General features: G+C 42.6%; 1 protein-coding gene across 1 annotated transcript in view; it reads left to right on the forward strand.

Moving 5' to 3' along the window:
- prox1a (prospero homeobox 1a) overlaps window positions 1–12,783 on the forward strand; it is a 43,587-nt gene that overhangs the window by 18,809 nt on the left and 11,995 nt on the right. Inside the window, exon 6 of the mRNA XM_074627433.1 lies at window positions 5,685–5,879. Coding sequence (XP_074483534.1) covers window positions 5,685–5,879 — 195 coding nt within the window. The remainder of the gene's footprint in view (window positions 1–5,684; window positions 5,880–12,783) is intronic.

The raw sequence follows: 12,783 nt of genomic DNA on the forward strand, positions 1-12,783 counted from the left end.
TTTCCTTTCTCACCCTCTCTCTTCCTCCTCCGCCCCCCCGCCCCCCCCCCCCCCCCCCTCCTTCCCGGGGAACAATAAGTAGCATGTGTTCGGAGGATCAGGCAGATTCACTGTAAGGGAATTAGGGCCCTGAATGGCTTCCCCTAATTGGACTTGAATGGACTTTGTCTATGGGAAACTGGTTCTTAAAGATGAGCCTCTTACGCACAATGGCCACCCCGCTCGGTGTGGGAAGTGGGTTGAGCTGACAACTGTTTCAGGCACAGATGAGCAGGCACGCACATACACATAGAGCACACACGGGATCTTAATTGCGCAGTGAAAGCTCTTGCCTTCTGACCAGACAATCATATATGTAGCATGAGACGCTTAGGTCTGTGCCGTTTCGTCTTGAGAGAGTCACTGAGAGTAATTAAGACCTCGTTAAGACTGGAGGAGTTGGGATTAATTAGACGCTCGCTGGCTCGGGGAGCTCCTTCCGACTCACAAGTTCCCTGCCAGCTTTTTTTTACACACACACACGAGCGCGAAGCAGTGACACATTTATCAGCGAGAGCCCTGAAGACTCTTGCCTTGAGAGGCTGAAATGACATCTCGATGCCGCCGCCGCCGTCTCAGCAGGAATCAATTAGCGTCCAACCCGCCTCTCACCCGTCTTGTCAATTAGAGCTACACAGCCAATTTGGCGACATCAGGACACGAATCAGCAACAGCTCGTCTACTGATACAGATATAACTGGACTTACCACGTTTAAGTGTTTGAGTCCACTAGATGACAAAGCATTTAAATGTTTTATTTTTATGAATCGTGAAGACTGAGGAGGCAAAATATGAAGGCTAAGATATGTGGCATGAAAAAACAGCTATACTGTCCTGCTGTGGACGTGGTCGGCAGCAAAACTTAGTTCAGCTACCGTTAAGAAAGGCCCACCTAAAAAAAAAAAATCAATATTAGTTTAAGTGTACGCTATATTTAGAGTATTTTCGCCGGTTTACATTTCGCCAAAGCCACCAGACTCCATTGAAAAAAAACAGTAATTTTACGTCGCTGAACACCCCTAGTATTTCTAAGATGTATATATGGTTATAATCCTAACTGTACTAATATTTAACAGTGGCCTAGTTAGTTTCTATTAAGACTTCTTCCAGTGACGATATACAAAACCGAAAATGACTATAAACTATGACTACTGTAGAACTATGAGTGTTTACAGTATGCCTGAAATTGCCTCATAAACTTCACACACTCACAACTTCCCTGCAGTGTATTTACTGTCTAGTAAAGCAGAAATGCCCCAAAAACATGATTTGAAAAAGTTCCTACAGCAGCTATTCTTCCAGGATCCACAGGAAACCTTCAGTGTTACAACTTGTAGATAATGTTGATCGTGCACATTCACATTGTCCTCTAGAAAAAAATGTGCCGAGCTACGACGAATCTGGTTGAAGTGGGCAGATTCTTAAAGGATGTGTGTGTCCGACATGGCCTCGGGGGGGTGGGGAGAGAGGGAGTGAGGCGCCCTGACACTTTCTCTGACACTCTCTCTTTCCCCCTTTTGGTTGTAAACAGAAAATGGCATTCCTCAAGCTCAGCATTTTGCCCCCCCCCCCTCCGTCCTCCACCTCCATTCTCTTTCTGTCTTTTGTCTCTCGCCTCTCTTGTTTTTTGGTTTGTGCTGATTGTGATGAGCTGGACGGGACAGTGGGTGGGTGGCAGGGCAGGTGGTTTTGACGGCTGGGTGTTTGTGTCTACATTCCTGAAATATCTACCTTTTGAAAGGATATTATCAGGTTGAGAAACACAAACTTGACTGTTCCAGATTTGAGGCTACACCTGCACTCAATAAGTGATATTGTGCAGCTTGTACAGTGTGAAACAGCTGTGGTTTGTCCTAAGATTTGCATGAGGGAAAAGGGGGACGTTAACAAAGAATTTGTTGTAAACTATAGTTAATTTTGGGGAGACGTTACTGTTGATATTTTATTCTTCATTTGCAAAATGGCATTAGTTTTAAGCTTCCTGTTGCAATTAGAGTCGCTGATATACAGAGTATAGCATCACTTTGACACGCAGACCTAAAAGACACCAGACTAGTTTGTGCGGTGAGTTAAAGTCGGCCAACTGTGGTACTGCAACAAAAAGCATTTTCCACATAGACGCCTAAACATTTAGGTGTCTAAAATACATTTTGCTGCTGCCCCCGTCCGCAGTAGTACGTTGCTTTGCTACCGTTTCAGTACTCCAGTCTGTTTCTCCAAACTGGAGGCGTGCCGACCGTCATCTACTGTAGGTAATACACGGACTATGGAGAACTATCTCGTATAACCCCACCTAAAAACACCTGAACTATCCCTTTTCATGTGAAACTAGTGGGGAATCTGGGGGCAAAGAAGACAGAAAAGGCCACTGCAATATTGTTGGTGAGATTTTATTATCATATTTTTATGATTTTATGTTTTCTCATCTTTCCTACTAGACCTGGCTTATTTAATACAGGGAAATTGACCAATGTATATATAAATATTTATATTGGTACAGCCTAGGGTGCACTACAATATATGTACACATGTGTATGTATAAAGAGGTGTCATTTTCTTTATCTGTGCGAGGGCAAACGTTGGGAGTAAAAGAGTATTTGGAGGGGTTTGCGTGTCAGAGTTTGTCATGACGTTTTGTGATTTTTAGATGAGACAGATGACATCGTCTTGTGTGTGTGTGTAGGGATGTCACGAGAACTGATACTTCGTTACCAAGTTGATGCCAAAATTTTTAAAAAGTGACGGTACTCTTTTTCTACAGTACTGAAGGTACCGTACGATGCCTGTAATGGTCATTGGTATTGATGTGACAGTGAGGTAAATTTCCCACCGGTTAATAAACTTGTGACAACACCGGTGTTACCGATTACACCGGACATTTTACAAGAAAGATGACGGTCAATATGTGCAGAACGCTGACTCTGATCTTTACCGTCGGGTGGCGGTGTGTCTGGCCTCTCCAGTAGAGCTTTAGGTGCGTTTGCTTTTTGCTTCGACAATAAATCCTTCTGCTCCTGCTCCTGCTACTCTGAGCTGAAGGACCAGATGCGTTCATGGTCAGTATGTAGCGTCCGTCGTCTGACTATCGATTGATAACATGCCGCTGGTACGCCAAAATGAACAAAATGGGGCAATTCTTTTTATTTATTACTTAAAGGCTACATGCCTCTGTTTTTTGTAATGTTCAAATGTTTTTAATAAAAGAGTGCGTGTTGAATTACATGGGATTTATTGTTGTTGTTTTTTTTTACCATGGTATCGAATTTGGTATCGAGAATCATGTAAATTCACTGGTATTAGAATCGACTAATAGATTTCTGATACCGTGACATCCCTATGTGTGTGTAACCGTGTGTGTTTGTGTGTTAATTGCTGAGTTATCACGTTTAATTCGTGCAACTCTTTTGTGGGTCAAAACACCCCACCACACACACACACACACACACACACACACTTTCCCCTCCTGTCACTATGTAAAACCAACTCCCTTTCCTTCTGCTGCACACACACACACACGCACACACACACACCAAGCCTCCCAATTATGCTCCATTATGTCACCCCCTCTGACCGCTCCTGAAAAAATATCTCTTTCCCTCTCCGTCATCCTCTGCTCGCCTCTCTCTCTCTGTCTCTCTCTCTGTCTCTCTCTCTCTCACTGCATTCCTTTTTCCGTGCTACCTCCCTCCATTCATCTCTCTTTCTTTCTTTCCCCCATCTCTCTCTCTCGCGCTCATTGCTTGTTCCTGTGAGACAATGTCTTGTAACAATACCGAGCTTAATCTCCGTATCAAAGCCGTTTTTCCCCTTCACTGAACACACACACACACACACACACACACACAAACACACACATGCACTTTCACTGCAAATGGGCGAGTAGATATCACACACAGCGCTTATATTCTAGATGTTACACAAAGCTTACAGAAGATTGACTCACTACCTGCAGTGATCACACGCTTATACAAATATATTTCATTTTGCTAGTTCGTTATGTACATTCACAGACATGCACATGCGTACAACAATGTGCAAAATGGTTGTGTCTGTTGCGTCTGTCATTTCAGCATTTTGCAGCATTTATGAGGTGATTAAATACAAGAAATTTGTCTCTTCAAAAGTGGGAACTACAAAATAAACCAACCATAACATTTTAATAGTGGAGTATGTGTGTTAAAATTCTGCACGACGTCTTTTGTTTTCAGTGCAAATTAACATTTTATTGCATTAAATGCTGTTATCTTTGTACTTGTGGTGTGATCCAACATGTTTCACATCAGTCAAACTGGAATTTCAATCGATTAAAATATTTAATCGCGATTAATAGCATGATTGTCCATGATTAATCGCACATTTTTTATCTGTTCAAAATGTACCTTAAAGGGAGATTTGTCAAGTATTGAATCCTCTTATCAACATGGGAGTGGGCAAATATGCTGCTTTATGCAAATGTATGTATATATTTATTACTGTAAATCAATGAACAACACAAAACAATGACAGATATTGATCCAGAAACCCTCACAGGTACTGCATTTAGCATAAAACAATATGCTCAAATCATAACATGGAAAACTGCAGCCCAACAGGCAACAACAGCTGTCAGTGTGTCAGTGTGCTGACTTGACTATGACTTGCCCCAAACTGCATGTGATTATCATAAAGTGGGCATGTCTGTAAAGGGGAGACTCGTGGGTACCCATAGAACCCATTTACATTCACACATCTGGATGTCAGAGGTCATGGGACCCCTTTGGAAATGGTCATGACAGTTTTTCCTCGCCAAAATTTGGTGTAGTTTTGGAGCGTTATTTAACCTTCTACAGCACAAGCTAGTATGACATGGTTGGTACCAATGGATCCCTTAGGTTTTCTAGTTTCATATGATACCAGTATCTTCACTCTAGCTAGTACAAGTGGAGTTCAAATATTCCATGATTCAGATTTTCCAAACATTACTTTAGAAACACAAGCTCTGTAAGCTAAAAATAAATGGTTTAAATGTCCTATGTTGGCAGACATTTTTTGCAGTGTACTGCTAAGGCCTGCAGGGCAGGGACGTGTTTGATGAGAGTTGTTCAATGTTGGTTCGGCTCAGCCCGAAAGCCCATGATGGCATAACAATAAGATAATATTTGGGTCATTCTTGTTTGATCAGGAAGGTTTCTAGGGGCCAATTTCTTTCTCGTTTTTGTCTTCCAACGAGGACCCTGAAGGTGCAGACAGTGTTTTAGTGGCTAATGAGGTGGATATGCATTGAAATATTTGAGAGTTTTTAACCATGTGGGTGTTTGTTAAAGTTAATTAGAGGACTAGTTTCTGTTGTTCAGTGCATTTACACACATTATGTGTAAACAGGGACACACGCACAGGAACATGCAAGTAAATAACTATTTTGTCCAGTTTAGATTGCCAATTCAATCTCCTTGTTTCTTCTTCTTCTTATTCAGACATTTATAGCTCAGAGTTAGTTCTTCAAAGAAGAACAAATATAGTGATAACCTTTAAGAAGAGGATACAATAAAAAAAAAGTCAATTCATACGCAGAAATTTGTTATGTTTAAAATCTGTCATAATACTTCTATTTAAATCTCTAATAAAACATAACTAATTGTCTTTTCATTCTCTGACTCCCGCTACAGTTCAATCGCTGCATCACCTCCCAGCTGATCAAGTGGTTCAGCAACTTCAGGGAGTTCTACTACATCCAGATGGAGAAGTTCGCCCGGCAGAACATCAACGAGGGCGTGACCGCCTCGGAGGAGCTGGCGGTGGGCCGCGACTCGGAGCTCTTCAGGGCGCTCAACATGCACTACAACAAGGCCAACGACTTTGAGGTAAGCTGAGCCGGAGGAATGTGTGGAAGCGATGTGAGTTTGGTTATTATAGAGGCAGATAATGATCAGCTTTGTTTGTAGGGAAGAGCTCTTCCACTCGACAATGTAAAATATAACAAAGGCAAGTGTGTGATTGTGAATGAGATATTCTTTTCATTTTAAAGTGTTGTTTTATTGCAAAACCCTTTCAAGGCCGTCTTTTTTTTGTTTGAGTGATGCAGTCGTAGCGTCATAATATAACTCCCGTGTTTCAACTTTAGCTGCTTAAATAAATTACTCTAAAGCCTTTCAAAACTTTTTGTAATATGTAAAAAAAAAACAGCATTTTAATACAATACAATGTATATTTCAATACAAGGCTTTTATTCTCTGAAAAAAATCATAATATCTATCTTTTAATTTGCTGTAATTTGGGATAAATATTTAGTTTAGTCAATATGCGATTGATGTGTATTTTTTTATTACTAAAAAAATGAAGACTCGGCTTCACTTTTCAAACTGAATTAAAACTGAATTCAGCACAACTCTCACACAGACGTCCTCTACCAAGTCAGCTGTTCGGAGCGCAACAGTCACCTCACGATTCTGCTGAGGTGTGGATGTCGCAGTATGTGTGTTTGTGTGTGTGTGTGTGTGTGTGTGTGTGTGTGCGTGTTCGATGAGGCGAAAGAGGACGCCGCTCGAGGCGCGGGTGTCCTTGTCAAAGCGATTTGCAGAAGTCACATTCCCTCCCTCACTTTTTCTCTCCCAATATTGGTCTAAGGGGACCTGAGGGCCCTTAAACTATTCAACGTAACATCAGCAGCATTTAGATGTCCATTAGCGCACACACGCCTCACCGCTGACACACACGCTTTTCCTTTTTTGCTTAAGGAGAGAAACGTCGGAGCTCAGTTGGAGCTTAAATGCAGAAAGATTTGCAGACACAACACTATAAAGTATTCTGTTTCGGAGGAATGAAGAGCGAATGCTTTGCATGCTTTGCATAACAAGAGCCAGGTAGCTTTTCACAGGTGCGTATGTAAAGAGTCTGTACAGGAAACAGACACACACAGGCAAATCATGTCAGTGTGTTTATTTTGGCCTTCAGTGGGGTTATTTTTAGGGACTATAGGGTAAGGTTCAAGTTGAGGTCAGGAGTGACTTTGGCTCTGCATGTTTTGGCCTTTCACTCACATATCCATAAACTTCAAATTAGTGCCAACAATTCTTGAAAACATACCATAAGTTCTTCTGGCATCTATTAGTTCCAGGTCATTTCAGTGCAATAAAACAAAAGTGATACCTCATTTTTCATGCGTTTTCCTACGAATGTCCAGCAACACATTACATGCATACAGTCTTTTCAAAATAAACTTCCGTCTTCACAGGAAGCAACTTGGTTAGGTTTAGGCAACAAAACTACTTAGCTGGGTTTAGAAAAAGATTGTGGTTTGGGTTAAAATAACTATGGAAGTGGCGTAACTTAAGTACGGAACATGCAGTACATGATAAATAAATCCATGTTGACTTCTGGTTTCATACGGGACCGCACGGACCAAGACCAACCCCCCCAAACTGCTCCCCGGGCCACTGTAAAGTAGCTGCCCACTGCTCCTAATATGCTAGGATGGGTTAAATGCAGTAGCTAAATTTCACTGTGTGCTGTGCTATGTACATTGTGTGTTTTAACCGATTAATGCAATCGGTTAAACGGTTAAAAGAAATATTAAAATTGAAATAAAAACCTGAGCAAAACTCAGAGGAGCAGCTTGTCACTTTAAGGAGAAAAGCCGGTCCACCTTAACAGCCCACCTTAAGAGAGTCAGAGCCGATGTTGCAAAATACAGGAAGTTGGCTCAGGTCTTGAGGAGTTGCAGCATTTATTCACTGACAAATAAACTGTACGCACACCGCACTGCTACGTTCACAGCTACAACGCCACCGACAACCACACACTCACCGCCGCCACACACAGTCTGTCGGACACTCGCTAACGTTACACCGGGCAGACACACAGCTGCAAACCTCTCAGCTAAACTAAATGGTGTCCATGACAATGCACGCAGCAGCTCCCGGACGGGTGTACTGGGGACTCAGTTGTCTGTTGTGCTCATACACTGCAGCTGGCGCACCACTGCATGCGACGCACTAATCTTGTCGGTTAATGGTTAAAGAAAAAATTCTGAATTAGCATCCCTAGTGACAATAAAATTGGATTTACATTTTACAATGGATTGCAACATTAGACACATTGACACACAGACTCGAGACCCAAAGCAACAAAATGTGACCCAAACAGGACCCAGTTCTAGCGAAATGAATCGTGGCCTGCTGCAATTCAAGTCTGGTTGCAAGTATTTGCACGTGTCCTGAGATGAATGGAAACCAAAAATCAATACAAAGATAAAGAGTTGTACTTTAAGGGCTAGATGGCAGCCTAATTGTACCGATAAGAACTTCAGTAAAAGAACATGTGCGTCCTTTGTGCCACAAAGCCACGGCGTGTTTGCAAAGGTAGGTATAAATTTTCTTCCCGTACTTTGTCCCCTTTCCTGCCTGCCTCCTTCTCTCCCTTCACCTCCCTCCTTCCATCCCTCCATCCTTTCGTCCGCCCGCCCTGAGGGAACATTACCGACTAGGGACCTCTCTCTCTCTCTCTCTCTCTCTCTCTCTCTCTCTCTCTCTCTCTCTCTCTCTCTCTCTCTCTCTCCTCTCTCTCTCTCTCTCTCTCTCTCTCTCTCTCTCTCTCTCTCTCTCTCTCTCTCTCTCTCTCTCTCCCTCTCCCTCTCCCTCTCCCTCTCCCTCTGTCAAACTCAGAGGCGTGAAACTGGAACCACGGCCGATTCAGCAAGTCTCCCGACATATACACACACACACACACACACACACACACACACACACACACACACACACACACACACACACACACACACACACACACACACACACACACACACACAGAAGTCTTCTCCTTTTGCCAAATTTAGCATCATCAGAGTTCCACCTTGGTTTGTCCCCCGTCACAACTCCTCCCCTCCTTCCTCCTCTTTTTGCTCTTTCCTTGCTCCCTCTCCTTCCTGCTGAATCTGCCCTCTGTCGATGTTCTCTTCGTCACCTCCTCTCCTTATCCTCTTCTTCTCTTATCCCTCTTTCATTTAGCTTTGTCCCCTGCTTCTCTCCTTTCGTCCTTTCCCCCTTTCTCCCTTCCTTTTCTCCGTAACTCCCCCTGACTTCCAAAACTCTCTTTTATATTTTTTTTCCCTCTCTCCCTCCTCATCTTTATGCCCCAACAGCTTTTATTTCTTCCATAAAAATCGGCTCTATGTCAAATTACCTGCCAAAAGACGCCCTTGCAAGGTTAAATAATTTGTGTTTTTTTCTGGTAAAAAAAAAAAGAGCTTGTCAACATGGTGAAATAAGGAAGTGTTCGTTGGTCTGATGGGTAGAAAAAAAGCTTGTGTCATTAGTTAACGTACACGGCCAGCATTTTAAATAGTAGATTATTACTGTGGAAAGGTGAGTGTAATTTGTCGGGAGTTTGTGTGTTTTGTAAAGTTGGCGTAAACAGGCCCCAGTAATTATAGCAGCTTCATTAATTACCTCCTCCTCCCCTCTCCAGCCACATTCTTTCAACTCTTCTTTCTTGTTTACCTCTCTCTCGCTCCATCCTTACTCTCCTCCTCCCTGAAACTATTTTGTCCTAATTGCAGCTCTGCCCACAAACTAATGAGGAAGGCAAAGAAAGGAAGGAGGCTGGAGAATGGGAAAGGAAACGGGGAATAATCTCATCTTCAAAAAAAAAAAAAAAAGAAAGAAGAGGGAAAACAAAAAGAGACAGAGAGAGATTTTCTTTGCCAGGACACTCAGGGAAAGGTGTCAGCGTCTACCTTCTGCCAAGAGGAAGAGTAACGCTTCCTCTTTTTTTATATCCAGAACAGATTGACGAGTCTGCCAGCAGCGTCGGGCATGGCACTCTTAACTTGTGAGTGTGTGTGTGTGTGTGTGTGTGTTAAAGTTTTGGTGCGATATTTGAAGTCAGTACACTGGTGACTTAGACATGCCAGAGCACGTGCACACTCTGCCGAACTCCCACACACTCGACTTACTGTGAAGCGGAAGAATGGAGTCCGAGAGGAAGGGATGAAGTTGTCATGTTTCGGTGTAGGGCTGCCGCGGTGAAGGAATTTCCCCCGCGGTGATAATGATTGGCTCAACAGTGCGATATGGGGTATTATTATTGCAACTATTTTTTTTTGTTGTTCTGTTTAAATAAGCTTCATTGTTAAGCTATGACGAAGATGATAAAACAAATGAAATACTTATTTTAGCATCGCGCTGGTGTCCTCGACAAAAAGCAGATGGGATTTTTGGATTATTGCAGAAAATAAGCTCTATGGCAAACAAACGTTTATGATACTAGCAAGATAATCTCCACAAATTACCATTTTTATGATTTTTGAATGCAATCGCCAGAAGTAAAAAGCTGACGTTAGGCTATAAACGAACTACACCGCGGTCACTTAGCGCCGAATAGACACTCAGCACCTCGTCACGCTGCTGCCGTTTGTAGCAAAGTGTCCATCCATCCATTATCTGTAACCGCTTATCCTATTGATCGGCTGGAGCCGATCCAAGCTGACATTGGGTGAAAGCGAGGTACACCCTGGACAAATCGCCAGACCATTGCAAAGAATTTAAAAAAGAAAAAACCATGAACGTAGCGGTTGTGGCAGTTGTTTGCCATTCCCTGCGGTTGGCTTGTCGATATTGCGGTTATTGCCAGATCCCTACTCTAGTGTATGTGTGTGTGTATGTATGTCGGTTCAAGAGGGACAATGAGACGTCTTTATGAAGCCTTCTAGAGGACATTCTCATCTTTCCAGTTCAAGGATCCTCGCTGACTCTGTCAGCACCAAACCCCGGCACAGCTGCGCCTCACACACACACACATATGTTCACACACACTTTTGTGTATGTCTGAAAGAGCACAGACACCCTCCCTATGAAGGGCGGGTGTGGCTGCTACCAAAATCTGCCCTTTGACTTTGAACAGACACACACACACACACCTGGAGGCCACAGAGTGGTCACACACTCACATTTCAGGGCTATCTGGTTTCATAAGCTGTGCACTTTATGAAAGGCTGAACTTCTCGTGTCTTTCTCCGCCGTTTTAGATTCGTTGTCACCCTTTGTCTCTCCTTATTCATCTATTCACTCAGCTTCCTCTTCATGCGAGTTCATTGAAAAAGGGGGCCGAGCTCGACTCTCAGTAATCGATTCTCAAAGTGGGCTTTTTCTCTCAAATTATCGCTTCTCATAGAAAACGCTCGGCAGCTTTAAATAAATACCTTGTGCTGAAGTGGCTGTTTTTCATCACACGCGCCAAAATATTAAAGGTCCGTCCGTCTCAATCCATTAGCCTTAAATTTAACATTTCTTTCTCCGCGTGTCTCATCCGTCTTTCTGTTGTCCTCACCTTTTTATGTCTTCTATTTGTAACCTACCCAGAAGGCACACACGCACATTTCAAAGACTACACCTGTCCTCTCCTCCCTCATTCGGAGCGTACAGCTTTGGGCAGCTACCACATCTTACACACCAGGGTTCATACGTATAAGACTTTTACTTGTAACAGAGTATATTTACACTGTGCTATTACTACTTTTACTTAAGTAAAGGTTCTGAGTACTTCTTCCACAACTGAAAGAGGTTACCAAAGCACGTGAAACTGTGACACCAAAACTCTGTCTGCAAAATTAAAATACAAATAATTTGAGTATCCCAAGGGAACAAATTCAGATTAAGGGATTCCCATAAACAACCATAGTGCAGAACTAATGACTTCTACTATAATTATGAAGTAAAAAAGAAACGGCTTCACATCAACAGAGTGCTGCAGGGATGACGTGTTTTTGTAGGCCAACCAGGAAGTTAGCATCGCCCGGGTTCCCTCGACAAAAAGCCAATGGGATTGTTCCATTGGGTTTTGGATTATTGCAGAAAATAAGATCACACGTTTATGAAAATTACACGTTTGGTTCAGCAAGATAATCTTCACAAATGAACACCACTTTTATGATTTTTGAAGTGTTAATACGATCGCAGGAGTAAAAAGCTAGCGTAAGGCTAAAAACAAACTAAACCACGGTCGCATGACTTCAAATCGCCGCCACTAAACTAAAGGTGGACTAGTGCTCGCTGTGATGAAGTTAAGTAGTCTCATTCAGCCACTTGTTAGCAACCGCCTTTTTTAAGACACGTAAAGCCTTCAAAATTCACGAGTGGGTATTTATTGATGTGTTTTATGTCGTAGAACTAAACGTTAAAATCTCTTCAGTTTATGGGAACCGGAAATGCTAAAATGCTAACTCATTTCAGGGTTTTAGGACTCATTCCTGTCTCGTACATAATGTGTTAATGTGCTTCTGATTTGCCAAATACATTTCCGAGTAGTTCAGGGTGGATGGACGGGCATACAAAGCTTCAAGTTTTGACACTGGAGACTTGGGATTAGCATCCTGCAACATACTGTTAGCTGCTGAAACACATTTGAGATTAAGAAAAAGATCAGGGCTTTGCTGTAATATTAAATATGAACCTTAACCTTGAGCTCTGAATGGCCTCAACAGAGCCATAAAAAGTTATTTCTGCTTTACTCGCCAGGATTATGAACATACATTTTTAGAAAACAAGGTTGAATACACACACATAAGCCCATAATCTACGTGGACACACACTCTTTGTTGCTGTCACTCAATGCCGTTAAGCGAGTATGAGTCTTCCTCGCTGTCTCCGTCTCTCTGTTGCTGCTTGACAGAGAGCGGTATGGTACAGACAATGCCACCTGCCAGTTTCTGTCACTATAATTATAGCTATCTGCTTGCAATGTGTGTGTGTGTGTGAGTGGGTGAGTGTGTCT

The sequence above is a fragment of the Sebastes fasciatus genome, chromosome 24, assembly GCF_043250625.1.
Source record: "Sebastes fasciatus isolate fSebFas1 chromosome 24, fSebFas1.pri, whole genome shotgun sequence".
NCBI classification, from domain to species: Eukaryota; Metazoa; Chordata; class Actinopteri; order Perciformes; family Sebastidae; genus Sebastes; species Sebastes fasciatus.